The sequence below is a fragment of the Pogoniulus pusillus genome, chromosome 24, assembly GCF_015220805.1.
Source record: "Pogoniulus pusillus isolate bPogPus1 chromosome 24, bPogPus1.pri, whole genome shotgun sequence".
Lineage (NCBI taxonomy): Eukaryota > Metazoa > Chordata > Aves > Piciformes > Lybiidae > Pogoniulus > Pogoniulus pusillus.
Genome location: NC_087287.1, coordinates 16553521 through 16579573, shown reverse-complemented (window position 1 = coordinate 16579573; position 26053 = coordinate 16553521). Strand labels below are relative to the sequence as shown.

The following is a 26053-nucleotide window of genomic DNA, read 5'->3' as shown; positions in this document are numbered from 1 at the left end:
TTTTAATTTTCTGCATGTTGCTTCTATTCCTTTCCCTCCTTCTCCCCTGCCCCAATAAAAAGAATTAAGAGAGAAAAAAAGTCCCAAAGTGGTTGTGGGATATGGAAACAACATGCTGTGCAGTAAAGACTATCTCATTAAATTAGATGTTTTAGATGGCAGTATTGCAGCTGGGGAAGTTGCTTGCAAAGGTGGTTCTAGTTGGAGCTGTGCAAGCCAAGAATTTTAACACCTGAGTGCACCTGTGTGTGCATACATACATAGAATCAACCAGGTTGGAAGAGACCTCCAAGATCATCCAATCCAACCTAGCACCCAGCCCTAGCCAGTCAACCAGACCATGGCACTGAGTGCCTACACACGCAGGTGTGTAGTCCCTAGGAGGGCAGGAAAATGCCCTGTTTGAGAAAGGAGTCACTTGTCACAGGTGGTTGCTGTGTGCCATCCGAGCTGCATGGCTTGTTCAGCACCTTGACACTGTCAGCAGAGCTCAGGGTGACGTCAGGCAGAGTATGCTCCCCACTGCAGGTGTGCAACTGAGCACAGAGGCAATGTCTGTATGACCATCTCTTGCAACTTCAGCTCCTTCAAGGATATCCTTCAAGGACAAAGCCCTGCTAGATGATTTCGCAGTTAGGAGTAGAACATATGAGCACAGGCACACAAAGTATGTCATAGTTCACTTACTGGTAAGTAACCTCATCTGATGATTTGAATATTGACACTTTTCTGTCCAAAATGTAAAGAAAGTGTATTGAATTTCAGACTGCATTTAGCAATAAGGCATCTGTACACAGTCTTCTTCATTATATTACTACATCAGCACCTGTTTTGTTTTCATGTAATGCAAAAAGGCAGCTTTTAGCAAAAACATTATTTCATTTCTCAAGAGACAGTGACTAAGTGGAAAGAATCTCTTGAACTCACTTCTTACACTGTTATTCTCAGCTGAAAACATAAAGGAATTTATTTCTTATCTATATCCTTCTTGTAAGTGGGAAGAAAAGATGTATTAGGTTAAGATTTGGAGTGGCTCTTTCAATACAGTAGGATAGTTTGCTTGTAACTTCCTTTTATTTGATGAAGTGATCTAAGATTTATTTGTTGTTTGTCCAATTTGTTTTCCTGTTGCCCTTTTTTTAATCCCTTCAGTTGTGAGCCCTGTGTTGAAATTAACTCTTTTTGCAGTGATTATTTTTTTTTGGGGGGGGGGGGGGGTGATGGGGTTGGGTTTTTTTGGTAAGTGTTTACACATTTGGAATAATCCTTATATTTAGGTCCTATCTCCTTCTTGAGGTCAGATCAGGGTTCAAAGTTAAATTGGCAGCTGCATGCCAGCCTTGTCCGTTATACATAACAGGGGAAGGCTGTGATGTTAAGCAGGTCTTTTCTACCTCCTGACTGCTGCATAGATCTATGAAAAAGTTATATTGTAATAAAATGAAGTTACTTCTGCCAGGAAATGAGAATTCCTTTTGTACAGCACCGTGGACGCCACCACAGCCATACCGTGGCCATAGAAGTTTACAGCGGTGACTCACTTCCTCCTGTCTTCACTATCACTTGGCACTTGGAGGGTCTGATAGTGCACCAGACTCTTTCAAAGGAGGAATGAAACTATGAATGAGGGAATAACTTCTCATATCTCCTTCAACATATTTGTTCTCCCTGTATTTTGTGATAGACGGCGGCATAGCTCTAAATTGCAAAGTGATGCTGCTGATTCTTTCCTGCCACCTCGAAGACATGGATGCCTCTGTCCAGCTTATCTAAGGTTCCCAGGGTCTGTTTCTGAGCACTTAGGTTTTTGCTTTCAGTGTAAATCCTCTTAGCTTCTTAGAGTTTAAAACAAACACAAACCAACCCCCCAAAAATCAGGATTTGCTAGTATGTGCTTCATAATGCCTAACCATGGCAGAGTTAAAAGAGCACTAGGAAAGTGGACAAGAAAAGCCAGGATTGTGCATGTAAATCTCTGGAGCAGTTCTGCAGTACAGATGTGCAGCACCAAGCCTTTCAGAAGACAGGGAGGGAGGCTCCTTGGCTGGCATAGTGTGTCATACTTGCATTGCAAAGACTAAATTTACACTAACACATGACACTACCACTCCATGTTCTAACATCTCAGTGGGCTGAAAAACAAGGAACAGTCAACTATCACAGAAGGCTGGGGGCTGGATAGGACCTCGAAAGCTCATCCAGTCCAGCTCCCCTGCCAGAGCAGGATCACCTATACCAGATCACACAGGAATGCATCCAAGTGGGTCTTGAATATCTGCACAGAGGGGGACTTCCCAATCCCTCTGAACAGCCTGTTCCAGTGCTCTGTCACCCTCACAGTGAAAAAACTCTATGAAAGAGCACTGTGAGTGTTCTTAAGAACATTGTTCAAGTGAGCATCGTGCCTGTAATGTGACTTTTTAAGGCCTTCTATGTATTTCATTGACATAATTCTTCTTCCAACAAAATGATATTACAAAGGAAAATTGTTCAGACCATGAGACTGTAGAGACTTTTTAATGTGGATCAAGGGATTTACTTGAGTAGCTCTTGTCTTTGTGCAACAATAGTGATTGTGATATGTAGGAAACTAGATCTGTGCCCCATTTATTCTGGTATTGTGTTGCTACAGAAAACTGACTGCAGCAAAAGTTTTCACTTTAGTGTCTTCTGATGCAAGTTTCTTCTAGGCTCTACAAAGCTGCTGGCTGTTTCCATTCTACACTGATCTGAGCCTTGCTGTTTAATCTAGGGCTGTTGTAGATATTTTTTTCTGTTGATCCATTCTTAAATGCTCATATTCTTTTTGCCTCAGCAGTACCTCATGGTTCAAAGGCTTAATTGTACTCTGGCTTTTAAAGACCCCCACTTTTACATTTACATCAGTCTTTAATCTCAAAGCAGGTGGGGAATTCCTTGGTCCTCTGTAATAAGTCAGGGCATTAGGAACACTCAGCTACTTCTGTTACTTCATGTATGATTTGAGTAATGTTTCTGCTCGTTCTTTCTTGAAGCTTTTCTAGTTCTAACCAGGGTTTCTTCTTGTGCCTAAACCGCTTCAAGTCTTTAACTTATATTGTCCTTCTCTGCGTCTTTTCTATTTGCTGTATCCTTTTTCAGATGGGGGTGACCAAAACTGAACACAGAATTCAAAAGTGAACACACACTATTCAAGGTGAGGGAATATCACTAGTTTTATATAAGGCATAATATTTTTTTTTCTATGTCTTTGTCCTTTAAAAAGAAATACTGATACCCTGATTCTTTTTGCTCTTAAGTGTAAAATATTTTTCTTGCCTAATCTGTGAAGTTGTGTGGATTTTTTTTTTTTTTTTTTTTTTTTTTTTTTTTTTTTTTTTTTTTGTGGAAAGCTGGTTGATTTATGACCTATTAATTCTTAGGAGTGATTAATGAATGAATAATGTGCATTAATTTCTGCTATCCTTTACAATACCCCATATATGCTCTATATTCTGTCATTGTGTTGGTCTAACTGCATGTTTGAAATTCCTTCTGAAGGCCATCTCAAATGCAGAAGAGAATCCACTGTTCTTTATATCCTTCACCAGCCACAGATTTTGTTGTTAAGTGGTTCGTTTCCATTGCATCTTTCTGATTATTGAAGTGTACTTGCCATTGGTCATGGGGGTTTTTGTTTGTTTTTTAATCTGAGTCATGTCACTTTGAGTTGGACAGTCCTGTGTTCTTGCAGATCTCCTAGGAAGGTTTGCACTCTTCCACATTCATTGTCATGAGTTCAAGAAGATGAATTGTATTGGAGATGATTTGTTAGGATGCCCATTTCTATCTGTCATTAACTTCTTCACTGCATCTGATCTTTCTCTTGAAACCTTCTTTAGAAGTAGTGCAGATTTCACAGCCATATCTAGTTATTTCCTTCATGCTTCTCTTATGCTGGTAATGGGGGGGGGGGGGGGAAGGGAGGGAGAAGTCTTAATCTCAGATTTGTAATCCCTTTTGACTATAACTCTTAGAAATTGGATTAGTTTACATGAGTGCTTTTGATCCACTGGGTGGCCTTGAACAAATTACTAATGGAAAAAGATAAAGCATCCAACCCTTTGGATGACGATGGCAGTGAGCTGTATCATCAGCAGATACAGTGCTAATTAGGGGTAGTAATATTATATGAGAAGCTGGTAAATTTAGTGTTGCATGCCTGTATTAGAAATGCTGTCTGCATTTACCTATGAATATAGGGAACCCCAAAATTATGGAGAAACAGTATTAAAATTCTTATTCAATGTATTTTAAACTGCAAAGGCAAAATGGCTTAATGAGACTTACCTTCCTGTTTGGAAGGCATTTTACTGCAAAACCTATAATGAAGAGGTGATACAGCCAAGGATTCCTGATTCCAGCATTCCTGATGCCCAGCATCTTTAGGCAAAAGCCCCAGAGTAGAGGAGGTAGTGCAGTGTTCCTCACATGGCACTGTTACCTTCAGCTTCTGGCATAGAAGTTGGTGTAAGTGGTGGCTACATTTTTGGTCTTGGAGAGAAATCACATAGATGTGTTGAAAGACACGAGAGGAGGATGGCTATTTATATACTCCTCTTTCATGTGGAGAGTGGCAACCTGGTGGTCAATAAATAAAACAATGGCATGTGGTAGGCTGGAGATCCACTGACCCTTTCACACTGCCAAGAAGGGAAATAGCAATAAAATTGCCCAGGCTTAAATCTCCTTTCCTTGCTAGGTGAGAGGGTATGTAGAATGCTATGGAACCTTCAGTGGGAACATATCTGAGAAATTATTTGTGCATTCAGCTAAATTTTTCATGAGGGTAGGAGTTCCAGGCAGGCACAGTTTTTGTTGTTCTGTGCTGTTCTTAATTTGATATTATGGACATTAACTGTTGAGCTTTAGCCTTTTCATTTAACTTCTGTTCTAAAACTCGATTTCTGATGAAAGCCTTCTGGGTAGTGCTTGTTTGCGATGGTTTGACTTCCTGCAGGTTAACTCATGACTTTTTAAACGTGTTTAATTCTTGCTCTTTATTTGTTGCTCCCCAGTGTAAAAGTCAGAAGAACCTTAATGTTACTATGTTAAAGCTGTTATTTTTGTGTACTTGTTGATTGTTTGATTGATTTTTAAACCCTCCCTCAAGGAATTACTTTTTTTTTCCTTCAAGTCTGCTTTTTTTGTTGCTTCATTATAAGCAGGCTAAAGTATTTTATGAAATATTCTGGGGTTTAAGTAGGTTAACAGAATAAAACTTGTAATTTCCTTCCAAATAAGCAGACAACCCTTGTTAGAATAACATGGTATAACAAGGTATGTGATACAGCAAATAGAAGTGTGTCTGTCCAGACAAGCAGCTGAAGCACTCCTTTGCTCCTTTCGTTGTTGCAGATATTCTGAATTGCAGCATCTGCTTCAAGAGTGCTCTGTCAAATGAGAAAGGCGAGTTTCAGATGTTCTGATCTTGGAATTGCTGCTTAATAAAGTGAAATTTTCCAGTGTAATAATGTTGCACTTAAAATTCTGAATCTGTCAATCTTTTAATCTTTAATTAACAGTGCGAAGGAATTAACGTTAGTAAGAAAGAAATAGATCCTGTCCCTCAGAGGTCGTGCTTTTATTTTAAGTACCTCTAAGTAAGATTTGCTATACTTAAGAAGTGTAGGAAATTCTGATGTACTTCTGTGATGTGTTGGGATGGCAAAATAGATACTGCTTACTAAGTTGGGGAGTACCGTAGCTTGTGGTGTACTGAGCATCTTGACATCTGCAGTAGGTAGCAAGCAGTAGTGTGTGCAGTGTTGTTTGGAGAGAGGGAGGTGGTAGTTGATAGGGGTTTTTTTTTGTGGCAGTCTGGTGAAGTGACTGTGTGGAACATCTGGAGTTCCTACAACTTAATTTTATGTCTGTGGTTGTAATTAGGAAAGGGGAAGTCTACCTTTTTAAGCTGTGTGTAAAAATACTTCTTACATGAAAAAAGACCTATGGATCATCTTCAAAAGGAATAAAATTGAAGAATGGCTCCCTTTTGACACTTTCCTCCCACTTGTCCAACTAGATTTTAACTGGAAGTTTAAAAGAGAGAGAGAAGAAAATAAAGCTGGTTTTGAACATACCATTAACAAACTGTTTATCAAGAATATTTGAGCTAGTTAAAACCAGTCTAAACATAATCAAGCCTAGCACAAGTTCCCTTGTAACTTTGTCTGCTGTGGGATAGTTGCTCCATGTTAAGGACCAGTATGAGGCCATGATGGGAAATGTTGAGCTTGAGAAACAGTGAATTGGATACTTCTCTGTAACAGCAACTCTTTACCCTCTTCACTTCAAGCTAGGCTGAAAATGATTTTTTACTGTACAGTAGTGAGGTGTGGGTAGCAATGTTTGGGAGCCTCTATCTCTTCTTCCTTTCTGGAAGGTGCTGGGAAGTGAGGAGTACCAGTCCTGCCTCTCCTTAAATACATCCATTTTCCTTAGACTTGTTGGCACTTGTCTTGGCATCACAGAACTATTTGGTATCCATGAAAAATGAACAGGTCACTTTATTGTGGAATGCAGTAGCCATTGGTGGTTTTGTCATCCTATTTACCCTTACCCTTCTTTTCTTGGCAATGCTGTCCCTCAGAAGGGACGAGTGACAGACTGACCGACTGCAGCTATTTTTATACGGGGCACATATTAACCGTTGAGTAAATGGAAGAGGTTTTAAAGAGCTTATTTTAGCAGAGGCATTTGTTAAAGCCCCTGTATCCATAGGCTATGTGTATATTCATTAACTATTCAGGGCTGTAACACAATACAACAAAAGGAAGCATATTTTAACGGAGCTCTGTAACAACCTTATGCAGGCTGGCACCCAGCCAGCAGCTGAAGGCAGACGTTTCTTAAGGCTATTTCTAGTCCTATGGCATCTAGATATATTACATTTATTTCTCAAGTAACAAAACTAGCTAATACTTACTGCAGTGTCATGATCCTGCATTACAAAAATACATTTAGCTTGATCCCTAGAAATTTATTGTAATGGAATCTTTGAAGGCAGTGGAAAACTGAGCCTCTCTAGTTTCACCAACCAGTGTGACAAGATTTATCCTTTATATAATCGCATCTGAAAGGGTTTGTGACAAGGATGGGAAGAACTGAAGTGCTGGCATGAATGGAAAGTGTATAAATGTTTAACAGAATATTCTGTCCCATAGACTTTATCTGTGGAAAGTCTCGGATTTTGCCCAGAGCAGAAGCCAGGGTGGTTTGGGGTCAGGGATGGGGCAGTGGACATGCATTCTTTGAGCTTGCAGTGTGGCTGTGTACAGCTTCTGCTGAGTACTCCTCGTGAAAAAGGACAGAGATGCTTCAACTCTTGGTCTGCTGCATACTACAAAATAGCTTCTTTGTCCTAGTGTAACATGAAAACAAGAATTTCTCAGCAATCCAGTACATTTTAGTGAATTAAAGAAGATTTTGATAAAAGGAAATGTGAAAGAAGATAAATGAGACATGGGGGGTTACTATGGTTAGAGATCCTGTTTATGTGGACCTCAGTGCAATCCACCAACATGTACTGAGGTGTAGGATTTTGAAGCTGTCACATAGGTGAGAAATTACAGTTTTCCTCAGCAGCCTGCTACCTGATCAGACAGATGCTGCAGTGGGAATTACCCTCTCAGCTCTAACCACCTTCCTACTGTGCTGTGGCACGTTAGGCTAACAACAGATTGTCTGGTTTAGTAGTAAATCACTCTATAGTGTGATGCTTTAAATAATGCCTTATCTCTCTAGGCCTCTTTCTGTAGTAGCATGCAAATATGTTTGAATTATTTTCCCTTTTGTTAATAGCTTGAATGAACTGGGAGAGAAGGTTTAAAAAAGAACCAATTAAATTAAAATGGATATCTGTGAAATAAATACTTGGGTATTGTTCCACATGAACAGAAATGTTAAAAGCCCTTTAGCAGCTGTGTCAATAGCAATTTTTCTGGTTCTTGAGTAGGGAAATAAAGGCAGATGCTGTTGGTTAAATAATTCACATTTGCTTTAGATGAAGAGTAAAGGTCTCTTTAGCAAGTGCAATGGTTTCACTGAAGTAACTTAAAAATTGATCACATTTAACTGATTTGAGTGCATTAAGGGATTTGCAGTTATGTAATTAAATTGATATTTTAAATAGCTTTAAGTGTACTGTCCAGTTGGGAAGTATGCAAGTATATTTTCAGGTGAAACTTTGAGACAAATGACTGTGTTGTGTTTAGAATGCAGTTAACAGGCATCTGACAATGAGTGGAGAGATCATTTAGGATATGCTGTAGGAAAGGCAAAAATGTTGAATTGGTGCCATTCTGGTTTTAAGGTGTGTCAGTTATTTGGTGCACTTGGCAAACTGATACTTGCAGGAAAAAAATGCTGCATAATCTCTTCCAACCTTGGTGATACTGTGATACTGTGATAATGTTACCAAGGGTTATCCAGAAAGAGAAAAATGTCATTTCCCATCCTAGGTCATGTTTGAAACAGTCAACCTGGGTTTGCAAACAACAGATCTGCGTGGGTTGGGTTTATTTCTTTATTTTAGTCATGTTGGATTGTTGTATTTACCTTTTTATGCCCAAGGAAAAAAAAGTCAATAACCATGTTTAATTTGCAGAGCACCAGAGATCATACTGGGATTGCCATTTTGTGAAGCCATAGACATGTGGTCGTTAGGGTGTGTGATTGCAGAGCTGTTTCTTGGATGGCCACTGTACCCAGGAGCACTGGAATATGACCAGGTAGTAGAATAAATTTCACAAGCATATGCACACTTTCTGCAACTTAAGAACTTCAGCTTGTTAAATCCAGATTTCACATACTAATAGCATCCTATTTTTTTTTCAAGTCTGTTCAGTGCTTTTAATTTAGTCATCTTGATTTTCCTAGCCACATAAATCCTTTGTCTAGACCAAAGTCTGTTTTATGCTGCTTTTCTGAATTGAAGTTCAATGTTCCCATTAGTTTATTTACTTACTGGAATTACCTTACTTGAGTCAGCTTTGTCATTGTGATCAAGCAGGTCTGTAAAACTTACTTTAAGAGAAATTTGATTCAGGGTTTTTCTGCAGTGTACACAAGTACAGCAGTTGTAGGAGATGGTTCCCAAGGAAATTCCTTTCCTCCTGCTTTGTGGTATGTGTCATCAAGTAAGTGAACAGGCAAGGGCTTTGTGCTGCCTTTCCCTCTGCCCCCCTGGCATGTGGCAACCAACATGCTAGCTCCTGAAAGGAAACTCTTAAGTAGTTGTATTCATTTGTGGTTACATCCAGCAACAGCTGTCCTTCTCAGTGGAAAATAGCCATGTCTTCTGAGCTTTAATACTCACTAAAAACAGGCACAGGTGCTTAACTTCTCAATTTTTTAACAAGTGGGTTGTTTTTCCCTCCTTAACTTGCAATATAATATGCTTACAAAACACTTAAAAGATCTAGAAAGAGCTCTGGTCAGAATGGGATTCTCTTTACTCCCCGAAGCAGGGCATTATACCCAGAGTTGGCAGCGTTGTGTTTAGTTCCTCTGCACTTTGGTCTGTCACTGATATTTCAACAGACTCTTCACATGCACATTTCCTCTCAGAAACTAACTGCCCACCAGCTTTTCTCTTCTCAGGTGCTTCTCCTTCTCAAATCCTCAGGCTTCCACTGAATTTGTCTCATCTCCAAGTTTCTGACTGTTTATTTCACTGCTCTCTCCCGATTTCTTTTTCTTCCATTCTCTCCTATTCCCCAACCTTTTCCAAGGCTGGTCCCACACCAGCAGCTCTCACATGGACATGTGTGGTGTGGGCCCTTGCCCAACTCCCTTCAGCCCTCATCCCTCTTGGACCTTCAGACCTGCCTGCTAGAATCCCTGCTCCCTCTATCCCAACTTGCAACAAGCTCAGGTTTCAAACATTGTCAATTATTATTCCAACTCATCTTTGTGGGAGGATTTTTGATTTTTAAAGTAATGTTACTCCTGGCATACCTCCTGCTTCATGCAGTGAGTTAGCAGGCCATGTGTGGTTACTTAAACCACAACAGAACATGCTATTTCAACAGATATTTGCTGAAATCTTAAATCTTAACCTATTTTATGTAATACTTTGATCATCAGTTATATGACAAGTAAAGCAAAATGCATAGTCAGTCATCTTCTAAAAGCAAGTCTGATCATTTCAGTCAAAAAGAGCTATTTGGCCACTTCAGGCGTAAAGCTGCTCCATTCTCAGCACAGCCAGTGGCAGATTCTCTCAGATGAGGGCAGCATCTTTTGTGGAGTGCCTAAAGATTGTGCACACACACACACACATGTTCCCTTTCCAAGTGGAACATGCAGGTGTGTCAGACGTGTGAAAAAGTGATATACTGGAATCATGGAATAACAGAGGTTGGAAGGGGCCTGTGAAGGTCATCTAGTCCAACCTCCCTGCCAAAGCAGGGTCACCTAGAGCAGGTGGCAGAGGACAGCATCGAGGCAGACTAAGTGATGCACTCGTGGTGGATTTGGGGGTTTCACCACCTCTCTGGACAGCCTGTTCCAGTGCTCCACCACCCTCTAAGTTCAGAAGTTCTTCCTGATTTAGATTGATTTTCCAACGTTCAAGTTTGTACCTGTTACCTCTCGTCCTGTCACCACTGAAAAAGAACTGGCCCTATCCTCCTGACACCCACCCTTTAAGAGTTGATAAGATCCAGCAAACAAGAAGGATTTTTACAGAGTTTTATAATGAGAGCATGAAAAAAAGCTTCCTCCATTTTTCTGTAGGCCAGCAAAGCACTGCTACTAATTTCCCTGCTTAGAATAAAATTACATTTAGGATTTGAATGGGTTGAGAAGGTAATGACAGCTGTTTTCCCCAGCTCCTCATTTCTGTGACCCAACTTTAAGAGCCTGCTTAAATAGGTCACCTCAGAGGTTTGTTTATGTATGGCTTTCTGTGAGGGAGAGCAGTATCAAGCACCCAGTGTTGGGTTTCTCTCCTATGTGAGGTGTAGTGCTGTGGGGGTAGTCGAGTTTGATGTATTTCAAATGAAATGACAGGTTTTTAACTGTCTCAGATTGTTGAGAATCAGAAATCATTTCCCTGTGTTTTTGTCTCTTCTCTTCCTCAGATTCGTTACATTTCACAGACTCAAGGGTTGCCAGGAGAGCAGTTGTTGAGCATGGGAACGAAAACTGCAAGATTTTTCTGTAGAGAAACGGATTCACCATATTCTAGTTGGAGATTAAAGGTAAACAGCCACATGTGGCAGAAAACAGCATGTCACTGGGTGAGCAGGGAAACCAGAGAGGCAGAGATTCGCTACAATGCTGTTAGCAACCCTCTGCATCTCCTTGCTTGATCACTTCCCCACTCTTTATCTCTTCCATTTTTCTTGTCCCCCAAAGGCAGTGCTCCAAGCTCATGCTCATGTTTTCATCCGCTGGCTGGCCCAGAAGCAGGTCTGGTGCAGCTGCCAGGCTGTGCAATGGCCAATGCAGAGCTATGAGGTGGAGACCTCAAAGTAAACCTCTTCTCTCCAGAGAATAAGTTGTGAGTTTGCTTGTTGGTTTGGTGTTAGGTTTTGGTTTCGCTCTTCTCTCTCTGCTCTTCTCTCTCTGCTCTTCTCTCTCTGCTCTTCTCTCTCTGCTCTTCTCTCTCTGCTCTTCTCTCTCTGCTCTTCTCTCTCTGCTCTTCTCTCTCTGCTCTTCTCTCTCTGCTCTTCTCTCTCTGCTCTTCTCTCTCTGCTCTTCTCTCTCTGCTCTTCTCTCTCTGCTCTTCTCTCTCTGCTCTTCTCTCTCTGCTCTTCTCTCTCTGCTCTTCTCTCTCTGCTCTTCTCTCTCTGCTCTTCTCTCTCTGCTCTTCTCTCTCTGCTCTTCTCTCTCTGCTCTTCTCTCTCTGCTCTTCTCTCTCTGCTCTTCTCTCTCTGCTCTTCTCTCTCTGCTCTTCTCTCTCTGCTCTTCTCTCTCTGCTCTTCTCTCTCTGCTCTTCTCTCTCTGCTCTTCTCTCTCTGCTCTTCTCTCTCTGCTCTTCTCTCTCTGCTCTTCTCTCTCTGCTCTTCTCTCTCTGCTCTTCTCTCTCTGCTCTTCTCTCTCTGCTCTTCTCTCTCTGCTCTTCTCTCTCTGCTCTTCTCTCTCTGCTCTTCTCTCTCTGCTCTTCTCTCTCTGCTCTTCTCTCTCTGCTCTTCTCTCTCTGCTCTTCTCTCTCTGCTCTTCTCTCTCTGCTCTTCTCTCTCTGCTCTTCTCTCTCTGCTCTTCTCTCTCTGCTCCCTGGAAGAAAAAGGGACTAGGAAATAACATATTCTGTGTACAGCTCATTCCCTGAGAACTGCAATACAATTAGAGCAGACAAAGTTTTTAAAGACATACTTTTATGGTCTGCACGACTTGTATCTGTAAGCAACGTTATTGCACACTGACCGTAAGCAGAGCTTTCGTTTCCTCTGCAAATATATATATGTGTGTGTGTGTGTCTATCTTTGGTTTTACAATTCTATTGCTTCATGGTGCAGCTTCACCCCCTCGGGGAATTGGGAAGCAGTTACAGTTGACATCAAACTTGAGCAGTAACAAACAGCTGAGGAGCTCAAAGCACAGATTGCGTAACCCTCCTCACTGAGCTGGTAAATGCCAGTGCAAGTTAGGCTGCGGAGCTGCTGTGGGGGCAGGTGGTGTCTGGATTCTCCCATCACGCTGTCCTGATAGTCCAGTATTCTGGGTTTTCAGGGAGCTGATCAGTAGGTGACAGTTTGCTTCTGGCTTCCCCTATCAGAGAACACACACAAGTTCTGGATGCAAACAACCCACCCTTGGAAGCCTTCTTTGCAGAGGTCAATTCTCATGAATCAGACTAAATGCTGTTTTGAGGGAAGAAAGCAGTTTTGCCATGGGCATTGGTCATTAGTTGTAGTTCTTGTCCAAGTTAATTTTGGAAACTATCATCTCCATGTTAATTATTTCCCCCCCCTGCAGTCCTGCCTTGCCTCTTGGCAACACCAGCCCCTGCTGGTGCTGTCTGTGTTGAAAGAGGAAACTTGTAACAGAAAGTGGCATTCCAGCTCACAGGTCGCTGATGGGTGATGGTGTTCCTTCTCTGCAATTTGGTTTTGTACTTCAATGTTTAAAATACTTGCACCAACTGTTGTGTACAGGAAGGAATAAAAGCATAAACAAGAAAGAGAAGGCAAAGAGAAATTGAACAGAGTCTGTGCAGGGGGGTAAGATTTCATTTACAACCCTACGATCTTGATGCTGTTTGGAGTTAAAGGTCTGACTTTGGGCAAATGAGTGAGATACAAATAATAGAAACCCTGTGATGTATATAAAACTACAAACACAGGAGAGAGTTTCATTAAACGTCTTTTTGCAGGCTTTCAGCTCTTCCTGAGTGATCTGCAAGCTGTACTGTAATCCAGTACTGTGGTCAGCCAGACATGAAATTTGGTAGTTTTTTGATTCAGAAAATGGAAGTAGTCAGCAAAACATCACAGAAAGAGACAACTGAAATGAGTCATAAACAAACACAAACTGGTTTTTCAGGTCAATTGATATGCAAAGCTCATTTGTAGTTAGAAGTTATCTTTGTTGTCAAATTTTCATCTCAGCTCTCCTTTTCTTTCTTTGAGACATTGGAAGAGCATGAGGCGGAGACAGGTATGAAGTCTAAAGAGGCCAGAAAGTATATTTTCAACAGTTTGGATGATATAGTGCATGTGAGTATTAAAGCTTCCTTCCTTAGCAAAAGGAATATGTCAGAACGAATGAGTGGTGATTTTGAAACACTTTAGTGGCTCTGAAATCATCACCTTTTGGAGGATTAGTTGTCGTGTATCAGTCATATCCATTCTTCCCTGTGTGCGTTGTTCCGAGGGCAGTGTCTGCTTATGTCAGCCTGCTGGGCTCTGTATAAAGATCTTTTCTGTCATTGCTTGCATTAAGCAATGGTGTTTGTCCCTGTGGTGGGGGGAACCCTTTAATTTTATGTATAATATATACTTCTTTTTCTACCTTGCCTGCCATTTGGGGGGGAAAAAGAACATGTGTGGATCTTGATATCTTAACTGTATGATTTCCAGTGTCATTCTGCTATTTTAACAATACAATTCCAGTATAAGTCTTAAAAAATAAACAGAGAAAAAAAGCACAGGTGAGTTTCCTCTCTTTTCTTTAGCTTTATAACTCTCCAGTCAGTAAAAATGGGAGTCTTAAAATTCTTTTCCTCAAATAAGAATCTTTTAGCAAGATTGGGATGAATATGTGCTTGAAATTGTTTCTTTGAAGATTATTTCTGTACTTGAAGTTAGACCATACAAAGAACTTTATGCCAAAATTGATGTCTTAAAGCACAAGTCCCAGACAGGAATAAAGCCTCTGGGGGAGGTGGTTTTAGCTGGGGAGAGTGTGTAATACTAATTCCAAGCCAACTGTACTGGGATGAAGTAGCAAATGTGCCCCACTTGATAAAATCAATGCATATGAATATTTGATAGTAGAAAGCAATAAAAGGAGTTAAACTAATCTGCATCTTCCAACTGCTTTGTTCAATGCCAGGTGAACATGGTGATGGATCTGGAAGGAAGTGACCTGTTGGCAGAGAAAGCAGATAGGAGGGAGTTTGTCAGTCTGTTGAAGAAAATGTTGCTTATTGATGCTGATTTAAGAATCACTCCAGCTGAGACCCTTAACCATTCTTTTGTTACCATGAAGCACCTCCTCGATTTTTCTCATAGCAACCAGTATGTAGCACACACAAAGTAATTTTGTTATATCTCTGTTGCAGTGTTTGATATATATATATATATATATATATAAAATAGTGTTGCTGCTTCTGCTGTCAAGGAGAAAAAAAATCTTTGTAATGCTATAGAGAGTTCTTTTGAGTGCTTGCAGTATGAAGTTCATCTTCTTGGTCATGGAAATGGAATATTTTCTGCAAAGACTAGAAAAGTACCTTTTAAAACAATAGATTTCTAAGCTATCATCTTTGTGTCTGGTTGTTAGAACTCCAACACTGCAGAAAGGTTAGCTTGATTTTGGGGGTTATGAAGAGACTGAAAAAAACTTGAGCCTATTTCTCCAAAGTAATTCTTGATAGCCCTGGTAATAAATGAGTAAAAATATTGGCATCTTGAAGCAAATGGCTTTTACTTGAGGTATTATTTATGTATTCTTATGTCAGTTCTGTTTGGGTGGCTTATTTGTTCCTCTCTCTCCCTCCCAGCTACCTGAGTCATCCTTATTTTATTCAAACATTTGCCTCTGAATGAAGATGTAGTGTTTCAGGTGTGGAAAGGAAAGGGCAAGATTTGGGTAACAGATTGGATGGGATGATCTTGAAGGTCTTTCCCAACCTGGTTAATTCTGTGTGATTCTGTGACTTAGTTTTTGTCAGACATTGAGAGGTAGAGTAGGCATTTCCTCTAGAGATGAGCTGCTTTTTTGTGTTGGTTAACAGGGAGTATATTGAAAGTTTTCTTGCAGTTCTGAGGTTGTTTATTTGAGAGTAGATTCCTTGAAGTGCAGGCATTTCACTGAAAGAAAGATCTTTCCATCCATGTACTTCACTCTCCTTCCTACTTGTGCACAGTTGTTAGAAAATGGTGGTGGGGTGCAAGGAGCAAGAAGTAGCAGCATTCTTTCTTCATCTGAAATTCTACATTGCAAAGGCTTGATGTGAACATATCCATAGCAGTAGTCTCTTTTTATTTCTGTTTCAGGTATGATGCCGTTCTGTGAAACTTGGGTAGTGAGGGCTTATGTTTGTTTTCCTGGGGATTTGGTTTATGAAAACACGAAATTCTAATTACAGCTACTTTGTTTTGTTCTGGTTTATATAGAGTGAAGTCCTGTTTTCATATCATGGATATTTGCAAATGCAGATCAAATTCTTATGACTTAGCTAACTGCAATAAAACATCACTTATGAGACCTGTTGCCTCAGGCAGTGCAGCTAATTTGACTGCGAGCTTTACCAAAATTGGTCCAGTAAGAAGTCAGGTAAACTTTTGCTTATTAGTTGGGGTTTGGTTTTGTTTGGGTTTTTTTTGTTTGGTTTGGTGTTTTGGGGGTTTTGTTGGGTGTTGCTTTGTTTGGGTTGTCATTATTGTTGTAAATTCAGTTAATGCAGTTTCCCTAATTTCATAATTGAAAGAAAGTATATCTTTTAAATGACGAAATCTTCTGTCTTTGCTCTCATTTTTGCCTCACGTGTTCTGAAACCATATGGAATTCAGTACGTTCACAATTCAGGTCCACACTGGGATTGCTGCAGCACAGCAGTGCTGTGTTCTAATGCCCTCCAGTGGCCAAACAGGATCACTGCCTCTGACATGTGTTTGAAATGTTGCTCTTTGTAAGTTGTTTTAGTTGGTTGTTATACATAAGCCGTTTCACAAATGTTGTGTGAGAGGTTTAGATGCAGTTATAATGTTGCCCGTGTCGAATCTGTTTCCGTAGGCATTAACTGCATCTGCCCATTCCGTTTTGCACCAAGGGATTCCACTGCAGGCAGGAAATGCTCAGTTTGGTTGCAGTGATGTTTTCCAACAGGCATTGATTATATGTCCTCCAGCTATTCAAGGTATGTTTGACTCTAATTGTTACTCTTCCTGACGTATGAGCATTTCTGTCTGACGGCAGCATGTGATTGAAGGCAGTGAAGGTTGAGGGCAGCCTTGGCTGCAGCAGTCATGAGATGGTGGTGTTCAGGATCTTGAGTAGCAGGAACAGAATATCTAGCAGGATCACAACTCTGGATTTCAGCAGGGCAAACTTCTTCCTGTTCAAACAATTACTAGGGGAAATAGCATGGGACAGAGTGCTACAAGGCAAAGTGGCCCATGAAAGTTGGTTAATACCCAAGAAATACTTCTTCCAGGCTCAGGATCAGAGCATTCCAGTGAGGAGGAAATCAGGAAGGGGAGTCAGGAGACCTGCATGGTTAAGTAGGGAGCTGCTGAACAAAATCACATGGAAGAAGAAAGTCCCCAGATCATGGAAGGAGGGACTGGCCACCTGGGAGGAATAAGACACTTGCCAGAGGATGCAGGAAGGCTAAGGTCTCCTTGGAATTCCATCTTGCAATTCAATCTTTTGAGGTTCCTTCCAGCCCCTGACATTCTGTGATTCTGTGTGAGTCTTTCATTATACCCACTTAAGCTGTACAGTTAAAAACTTAATTGTATCATTAAAAATAAGTGTGGTGGTCAGATGCAGCATCATTGCACCTTTCTGAAAGAAGCAGCAAATCAGCATCTGCACAAAATGATTTGAGCAATCTAGAGCCCATCTTCATATGTCACACAAAGTTATCTCTGTATATGTATACATATATAGATATTGGATAAAACAGAGGGACAGGAGGTGAAAGCTGAAGCACAAAATGAGGCTATTTGGAAATAAGTAAAGGAGGTGAAGGGAATTTCAGGGTAAGGGAATTTCAGGGTTGTGGTGGATTTTTTTTTTGTCTTGTTTTTTGTTTCTTTCTTTGGTGATTGTTTTGTTTCTTTTGTTGGTTTGGTGATGGCATTTTTCGTTGTTATTTTCCCCCACCTTGATCCCTAGGGTATTGTCTTGGTTCTAGTTTCAATTTCCCTGAGACTCAAAATATAGCTAACAGAACCAATACAAGAATAGGATGCCTTCCCTTCTCCCCCTCCCCTTTTTGGAAAGAAAGTAATTAGATGTAGTGAGGGAAAAGGGCCAAAAACACCCAAATAAGTAGTCTTGCTTCAATTTGGAAGTTAAAAGAAAAAAACACCTTGTTATAACAATAAATAAAAGGTATTTAAGGTAGGGGAGTTACAAAGAGGTATAGGGAAGGGAAAACAAAATACAAAGCTATTATATACAACCAGATTGATGGCAATGGATGGAGGCAGAATCAGGAAGGGGTTGTCCACTATGTGGGAGGATAGCTACATGGTAAAAACAGGAGCAGCAGCAGGAACAAGGATGGTGCTAGCAGGCAGGGAGGTGAAAAAGAGAGTGAGAATCAGGAAGTTCCACTGTTTTTATAGGGGCCCTAGCCAGGAAGTAGGAGTGGGCTAACCACTACACCTGGGGTCAGGTGTCAGATCCAACCCCAGGGAGGGGTCAGGAGGACCTGGGGTCAGGTTCAGATCCACCCCCCGAGGAGGGTTAACCCTTTACAGGTATCTTAGGGATAAGTATAAGGAAATATCACAATCCTTGTGATATATCTGCCTAGATAATAGAGCTGGGCTTTTTATTTGCATTCTAAGTGTTCCACAAAACTTTTGTCTGGAAACTTGGGGCTTCTCTTAAAGATGTAGGTGTCCTACATAAACAGAATCACACTTAACTGTCCTATGGTTATGCCAAACCAGGAAACTACACAGAGCTGCTGCATCTTTCTGGTGACTGAAAAACACACACAACTAAATTGTAGTGCTAATTTGTATTGCATTATGCTGTGAGGAGGAAAGGGCATTATGCTGTGAGGAGGAAAGGGCAGCTTGGCTGAACTCTTCCGGGATTACAAAGGGTAAGATTGAATTGCCTGAGTTCTGAGTTCAGTTTTCTGAAACATATGGAAGACTGCAAGGTGGAAATGCTAGGGCAGTGGAGAAAATGACCAAATAAGATCTGCATCCTTAGAAGGACACACAGAAATGAGCTTTCCTTGCACAAATGCATTTGCATTATGGAAATGGAGGTCTCTTTTTGAGGAGTCTTTAAAACCTCATTTACATCTCATAGCCAATCAAGCCAAACTTGTGGGTCTTTTTCTGTTTACAATGGGCTGATCAGGGAGGAGCTGATGAAACCCAGGCTTTCTTATCCTAGTAATAGTCATTTATTGACAGGGAGAGGTAGTTTATACTGTTTGTATTAGCTTGACTATATTATTTATCTCCTAAAATACAATTCATCTTGGCTTGGTTCTGATCAGCTTCATGTTGAGATCAGATCTTGAAATAATAGAGTTTATAGGAAGGGGTTTCTAAGAATGACTTTAAAACTCCTCCTTAGTTCTCCCTCTGCATTTTGATGTTCTAGAAGTCACACTAGATACACTCTGGGGAAAAAAAGACAACGCCCAAAAAATACTTTTAACCTAAACTTAGAATTCAGGAAGTCTTTATCTCTTTAGATAAAGAGAGATACAGCAGACTTTGTCAGCAATGTTATTTGTGGCTACTCCATCTATCTCGGGTTCTGGAAACTTGTGAAAGCTCCAAGTGTTCACTGTACAGAGTTACAGAGGCTGTATGAGCTGCTTGCAGGTTTCCTTCTGAGTGTTTACTATGGCTAAGTAATTTCTTATTTAAGTTGTACATGTGCTTTACACAGAGACATATTCTGTGATGTTAAAGCCCTGTTGTTTTGTAAGCACCCAAATGAATAAAGTGATTGTAGAGATGGAATTAGTACAGGCAAATACATTACCTGTGATCTGTGTCCTGTGTATGATGATAAAGGTTCAAATGTAAATTCTACTGCAGCTTGAATCAAGGCAGTGTATTGTCTTCATCATACAGGTGACAAGTAGAGTTGCTGGCACAGAGGGAAAGAGGTATTAATGGTGTCTGGCACTGCTTCAGGATTTCTGTGCTTGGCTGCTCTATCGAGTATCTGAAGTGGTAAAGTCTTGCTGCTTCTGGCAGAGTTAAGATGTTGCTGTTTGAGGTGGCTATGTGGAAAAAAACAGTCGACAGCCTTTCTGAATGAAAAGCTTTGGATTGCATGGTTATAACACAGTATTGTGTTATGGCATGAGAGAATTACATCAGCTGAAGGCTTTCTTTCCTGCTTTGTTGTAAAGACTTTAAAAAAACAATCAACAAATCCACTTTTAGTTCAGTAGTTCCTTAGCAGCTGCTTACAAGCACCCATTGCTTAGTCTTTGCTAAAGCACAAGACACAAAGTGCAGTCAGAAGGTCAGGGTGTTTGCCTAGCCAGTATTTTCTTGTAGCACAGCTGTTCAGTTGCAATATTTGTTGCAAAAAAAGAAAAGCTTTCATTTTAGTTGGATGTTATTATATGAAAAATTAGTAATAGTAGTAAACATTGTGGCATTGCTCTGTTAGTTTCCCTTGGCAGTGACAAAATCTAGAGAGAGCACGAGGTGCATCTTTTTCTTATGTGCATGTAGTAAGATGCAAAGTATGGCACTGTTGGAATTATTTTGATGAAAGGAGGAATAGGATTATGGATTCTTCTACAAATATGTGGTGGCATACAGAGAAAATTTTGTGGGAAACAAGGTAAAAGACATAGTAATACATTGGAGCATTGCCAGCTGTGAAAGCTAAGAGGAATGAGTTTCAGCTAGCTGGAAATACAGAGCATGAGATGTGCAGGAATCCATTGTGAGAAGCTTTGAAATTCAATTCTGCTTACTTTTGTCTGCCTCGTTCAGATACTTTTAATGTGATTTGTGATAAAGAGTAAATGCTTAGCTTTGCAGAACTTCCTGCCAGAGCCATTCCACTTCCTAGCAGCCTGTTTCCAAATAGTAGCTATTGACAGCTCTTTCTGGGAATTACAGCATCAATATTTGTGCAGATAAGTAATGGCAAAAAAATCTTCTATGTTGATTTGGCTTGCAATTCTTAATTATGTCATCAGACCATAAATACATCAGTGAAGTACAGCAAAATGTATAACATTTTCCTGTGTGTTTGTGTTTTGTTCAGAAAATATAGGCCAGACTAATGTTCTGCTTAATAAAGCTTGGGTATGTGGTTTTAACCCTTATAGGAATTCCTACAAACCATGCTAAGCCCACCAGCTTCTCCCTGAGAGTGGACAACGCAGTTCCTTTGGTGACCCAAGCCCATGCAATTCAGCCCCTACAGATTCAAGCAGGACTCCTATCTCAGGTTGGCTTCTTTTAAAATAAAAAAAAAATCTTAACTTTACTCTGGGTAATGTTTTTTTGCCCTGTAGAGTTCTGTTGCAGCCTCTTTCCTGCTTTGTGCTGAACTACGGGCAGCTAAAGTAAATTCATTAGCTCTCTGTGTCATGAAATCTTCTCTGCTTCATGACAGACGTGGTCGAATCACACCCAGCAAATACTGGTTCCTGCATGGCAGCAAGTAGCACCAGTGTCAGCTCCTGCTACATCTCTGGCCTCTGATGCTGTGGCTGGCCCACAGAGGTTTGGAGACTGGGGGTAAGTCCACATGTTTTTGTGCAATACCTTGATTTGCTGATGCAAATGACTTGCAATTTAACACTTGCTTTACTTTTCCTCAGGAAGATGATTACCCAGGGCACCCATTACAATTCACTGATACCACAGCCTCTTTTAACACATCAGATAACCTTGTCTGCCCCTCAGCCAATTAGTGTGGGCATTGCACATGTTGTCTGGCCTCAGCCTGCAGCTACCAAGAGGAACAAACTGTGTCAGAACAGGTTGGTGGAGTATTTCTAACGCTCAAAGACTATATGTCTGTGACTGATGTTTAGTGAGCAGAGGAACAGCCTGAAGAAGGGCACATTTGTTAGCAACGATCATATTTAAACCATCTTTGGGAAAATCTGCCTGGAGTCTTCAAGACTAGATGGAAAAAGACTTGCAGTAGTAAGAGGTTTTAATTCCTGATGATTGGTAAGTGCCTATTGTGATAGCAAAGTTGTCCTTCCTGCCTTTGGGAAAGTGTGAGTATATATCGAGGCAGCTCTAATGAGAGGTTATATGCATGGGGATCTATCAGGTTTAGACAACTCAAAATAAAGAGATGCTGTAGAAAGGGTTGCTTGCAGTGTGGGATTTTCATTTCTGTTTTCAATGCATAAGAAAATGGCATCTTCCATGTATAGCACCCAGTGTTGGGGCAAATTTTGGTCTTGGCTATTAAGTAGTTTTGGACTTTTGGGACAAATTCTGACTTAATCTATGCCAAGTATTTATGGCTGATTACTAGTTTTGTGGGTGTTTTTGTATTGGTTTAGAACATTGGTGGGTTAGCCTACATTATTTTAGTTGAAAATTGTAGTTTTCAGATCTCTTCCCAGAGATTCACTGAAAGTCAAACGGTGTGTTCTCTTCGCAGGAGCAATGTGTTACAAAATACCAATATCCAAAATTCAGCCTTTATAGCTCCAAAGATACTTAACCTCAAGGCTGTAAAGAGAATAAGTTGTATAGAAGCACAGGACAATCATAACTCAGAAGGACAGGAGAGTAACTGTTGCGAAGCATCGGTCAGGCTGGACCCTGATTCATCTCTTCCAAGCAAACAGCGCCAGGCTATCTTCATCGCCGGTTCCCCTAGCCCAGCAGTCAGCGTGATCACCATCAGCAGTGACACGGATGAAGATGATGTAGGGCAAGCACATTCACTCAGAGAGTAAGAATCCATGGTTCCTTGTACTGGGGTGTTGCTACACTGGAGTTGTCTTGGCACAGCCACTCTATTGAAGTGGTCTGAGCTGAAAAAAGGCAGTGCGCTTCTAACCGCGTTTCACTAACAGGTTAATTCTGTGCCACCCTATGATTTGACAGTGAATAATTTCAGAAGCCTGTGTCATCAATCTAGGTACAGGAGACATTCTCAATCCAGAATATTTTAAGGTCCATTTCTTCAGGCTGTCATACCCTGTTTATTTGTTGAAGAGTAGTCACCTGGCTCTGTGTAATCAGTTCTAGCAGCAACATCCAGTAGGTAGTGTTACATGCGTATGGGTAAAACATGTTTAACAGTATGAAAAGATGTGTGTTTGGGTATAAAAGCAGGTGCAGAGTATGGTCCCCCCAAAGGAGTGTTCTTTCACAAAGCTATCAAAGAAGCATGTATCATTTTAACTGAGGCCTTGAAAGTTTAATGTTTCAATATACTCATCAGCAACCTGGATGAGGGCATGGAGTACACTGCCAATGAGTTTGCTGACGCCACCAAGCTGGGTGGAGTGGCTGACACACCAGAAGGCTGTGCTGCCATTCAGTGAGACTTGGACAGGCTGGAGGGTTGGGCAGAAAGGAAGTTAAGGAAATTCAGTAAGGGCAAGTGTAGAGTCTTGCACCTAGGAAAGAACAACCCCAGGTATCGGCATAGGCTGGGGACAGACCTGTTGGAAGGCAGTGATGGGGAAAAGGATCTGGGGGTCCTAGTTGATAGGAGGTTGACTGTGAGCCAACAATGTGCTCTTGTGGCAGGGAAGGGCAATGCCATCCTGGGGTATATTAGAAGGGCTGTGGCTGGTAGATCAAGAGAGGTTCTCCTGCCCCTCTACTCTGCTCTGGTGAGGCCACATCTAGAGTGCCGTGTCCAGTTCTGGCCCCTCCAGTTCAAGAGGAACATAGAACTGCTTGAGAGAGTCCAGCACAGAGCCCCAAAGATGAAGGAAATGGAACTTCTCTCTTAGGAAGAGAGCCTGAGGGAGCTGGGAGGAGACTGAGAGGTGACCTCATTAGTGTTTATAAATCTGTAAAGGGTGAGTGCCAGGAGGCTGGAGCCAGATTCTGCTGGGTGACAGGACAGGTGCAGTGGTTGGAAGCTGAGGCGTAGGAAGTTTCATGTAAATATGAGGAAGAATTTTTTCACTTTGAGGGTGACAGAACCCTGGAACAGGCTGCCCAGAGAGGTTGAGGAGTCTCCCTCTCTGGAGATACTCAAAACCTGCCTGGATGTGTTCCTGTGTGATCTGGTATAGGTGATCCTGCTCAGACAGGGATTTTGGACTGGATGAGCTTTTGAGTTCCCATCCAGCCCCTGACATTCTGTGATTTGACTTTTACTTGTAATGTTTCTGAACTAGAGGAACTTGTACTTTAAATCTGGGTTTTGTCAAATGTTTCAGGGCTCTGAGCTGTTGCAGTATAAACCTTTTGTCTGATTGTTGTAGTGTTCATTCAGTAGAAAAATTTTGTAGTGGGTTTCAGAAAATGCACATTTAGAATTTTCCAAAGAACACTGAAAAGGTTTGAAATCTCTTTTGGATGTAAAAGAAACAAGGAATTGGATGTCAGTTTGCATTTAAGGGGCCTTTTCTAACATTTTTATTTCCTAGTGACACGTAAGTGAGTAGTATATGGAAAGACCAAATGAGAGATGGTGTTTGCTCACTCTCCTTTTGTGTGGCAGGTGTAAAGGTAGCCTTGACTGTGAAGCCTGCCAGAACACCTTGAACATTGACCGCGTCTGTTCTCTCAGCAGTCCTGATAGCACTCTCAGTACCAGCTCCTCGGAACAGTCTAGTCCATCTCCTTGCAAGAGATCCAACAGGTAAGTAGTTATGATCCTTTCTATAAAAACAAAGATCCTAGTCCCTAGCATATTCTGTTGCCACTGAAAAGGCATAAGGTTCATTATGTTGGCAGCTGATGGAACCGAAATGCTGTGTTTAAAAACGTGATGTCTTGGCCTGCAGTTGCACAGCACAGATTGCTCTGCTCTCATTCCTAATGGTAGAAAATTTCAAACCACTCTGTGCACTATGTAAATGTGGTAAAATTAATTCAAGGCTCTATATGCATGTATTGACAAGGAAGTGGAACTGCCAGGCAGTTTTATATGTTTCAGATTTTGGCCTGCCTGCCTTCATGCTTTTAAGGGATAATTTATATACATATATATCAATGACTCTTTTTCTATAAACAAAGTCCTCTCCCCTCAGGAAAATAAGGAGGGTAAACCAACCAACCAGAAAATAAAAACCCTGTGCATGAGCAACTTTGCCGTTCTTTGGTATTCTGTAATTTCTGTTGTTGTTAGTGATGGGTCTGTGATGTACCTTTTGCTTGTATGATAAATAATACGTAAGTGAGCCAGCAGTGTGCCCAGGTGGCCAAGAGAGCCAGTGACATCCTGGCCTGCATCAAGAATAGTGTGGTCAGCAGGAGCAGGGAGGTCATTCTGCCCCTGTACTCTGCACTGGTTAGACCACACCTTGAGTGCGGTGTTCAGTTCTGGGCCTCCCAGTTTAGGAGGGACATTGAGATGCTTGAGTGTGTCCAGAGAAGGGTGACGAGGCTGGGGAGAGGCCTTGAGCACAGCCCTACAAGGAGAGGCTGAGGGAGCTGGGATTGGTTAGCCTGGAGAAGAGGAGGCTCAGGGGTGACCTTACTGCTGTCTACAACTACCTGAGGGGAGGTTGTGGCCTGGAGGAGGTTGCTCTCTTCTCTCAGGTGGCCAGCACCAGAACAAGAGGACACAGCCTCAGGCTGCGCCAGGGGAAATTTAGGCTGGAGGTGAGGAGAAAGTTCTTCCCTGAGAGAGTCATTGGACACTGGAATGGGCTGCCCGGGGAGGTGGTGGAGTCGCCGTCCCTGGGGCTGTTCAAGGGCAGGATTGGACGTGGCACTTGGTGCCATGGTCTAGCCTTGAGCTCTGTGGTAAAGGGTTGGACTTGATGATCTGTGAGGTCTCTTCCAACCCTGATGATACTGTGATACTGTAATATCTTTTCTGGCAAAATACCTCATTGTAAATTAATGTCCTTTCTCAGGTGGTTTGCTACTTGCTGCCTAAAAGATATTTGGTTCTATTTTCACTGCTTGGACTCTGGTCTCACTTCTGGCAGCTGGTGCTTACCATCTTCTTAGCCTTCTCCTGGCATAAGCACGGAGCTTCAGTAAATGTTAGCAAAGGCCACTGTTATGAGATGGTTCTTCCAACTCTTTTCCCCTTCCAGCTGCCTTGATAAAAGGAGAGGTTGAATTAATGAGTTTGCACCATTTTGAGCAGCAGGGATGTCACAGCCTGCCAGTGCCCAAATAGCCACTGTGTCAATGGTCTTGCATTTGCCTGCTTAATCTAAATCTGTTTAGAAGAATGTGTCAGTCACACACAGGTAGTGCTGTTCAGAGGAGCTTCACAGAGACCTAATTTTTCAGCAGATAAGGTTTAGCATAACTGCTGTGGTTGATATGCAGATGAGAGGGAGCTCCCTGCCACTGTGCAGATTGCTTCCTCAGCACTCTCTATGCCATCCTGACTCTCACAGGCCCCAGGGATGGCTTTCTGCAGGCTCCAGGATGTGACTGATTTCTAGAAGGAAATTAGATCAGTATGTGCTCTTTGCCAGTGTGATAAGCATCAGGAGACTTTTATGTTTTCACTCAGGAAGAAATGAAATAACCTTCTTCAACCTTTTTTTTCCCCAAAA

The 26053-nt window shown here is 41.4% G+C and overlaps 1 protein-coding gene across 6 annotated transcripts in view; it reads left to right on the top strand.

Annotated features, from left to right (window-relative positions):
- Positions 1 to 26053, top strand: part of HIPK3 (homeodomain interacting protein kinase 3) — a 103182-nt gene that overhangs the window by 70161 nt on the left and 6968 nt on the right. For 5 of the 6 annotated variants that reach the window (XM_064163808.1, XM_064163812.1, XM_064163810.1 and 2 more), the window contains 11 exons: positions 8627 to 8750; positions 11106 to 11225; positions 13599 to 13685; positions 14524 to 14708; positions 15810 to 15969; positions 16429 to 16552; positions 20699 to 20820; positions 20989 to 21113; positions 21197 to 21358; positions 22000 to 22296; positions 24031 to 24171. In XM_064163808.1, the coding sequence (XP_064019878.1) occupies positions 8627 to 8750; positions 11106 to 11225; positions 13599 to 13685; positions 14524 to 14708; positions 15810 to 15969; positions 16429 to 16552; positions 20699 to 20820; positions 20989 to 21113; positions 21197 to 21358; positions 22000 to 22296; positions 24031 to 24171 (1647 nt within the window). The remainder of the gene's footprint in view (positions 1 to 8626; positions 8751 to 11105; positions 11226 to 13598; positions 13686 to 14523; positions 14709 to 15809; positions 15970 to 16428; positions 16553 to 20698; positions 20821 to 20988; positions 21114 to 21196; positions 21359 to 21999; positions 22297 to 24030; positions 24172 to 26053) is intronic. The other variant, XM_064163811.1, reaches the window with a different exon arrangement.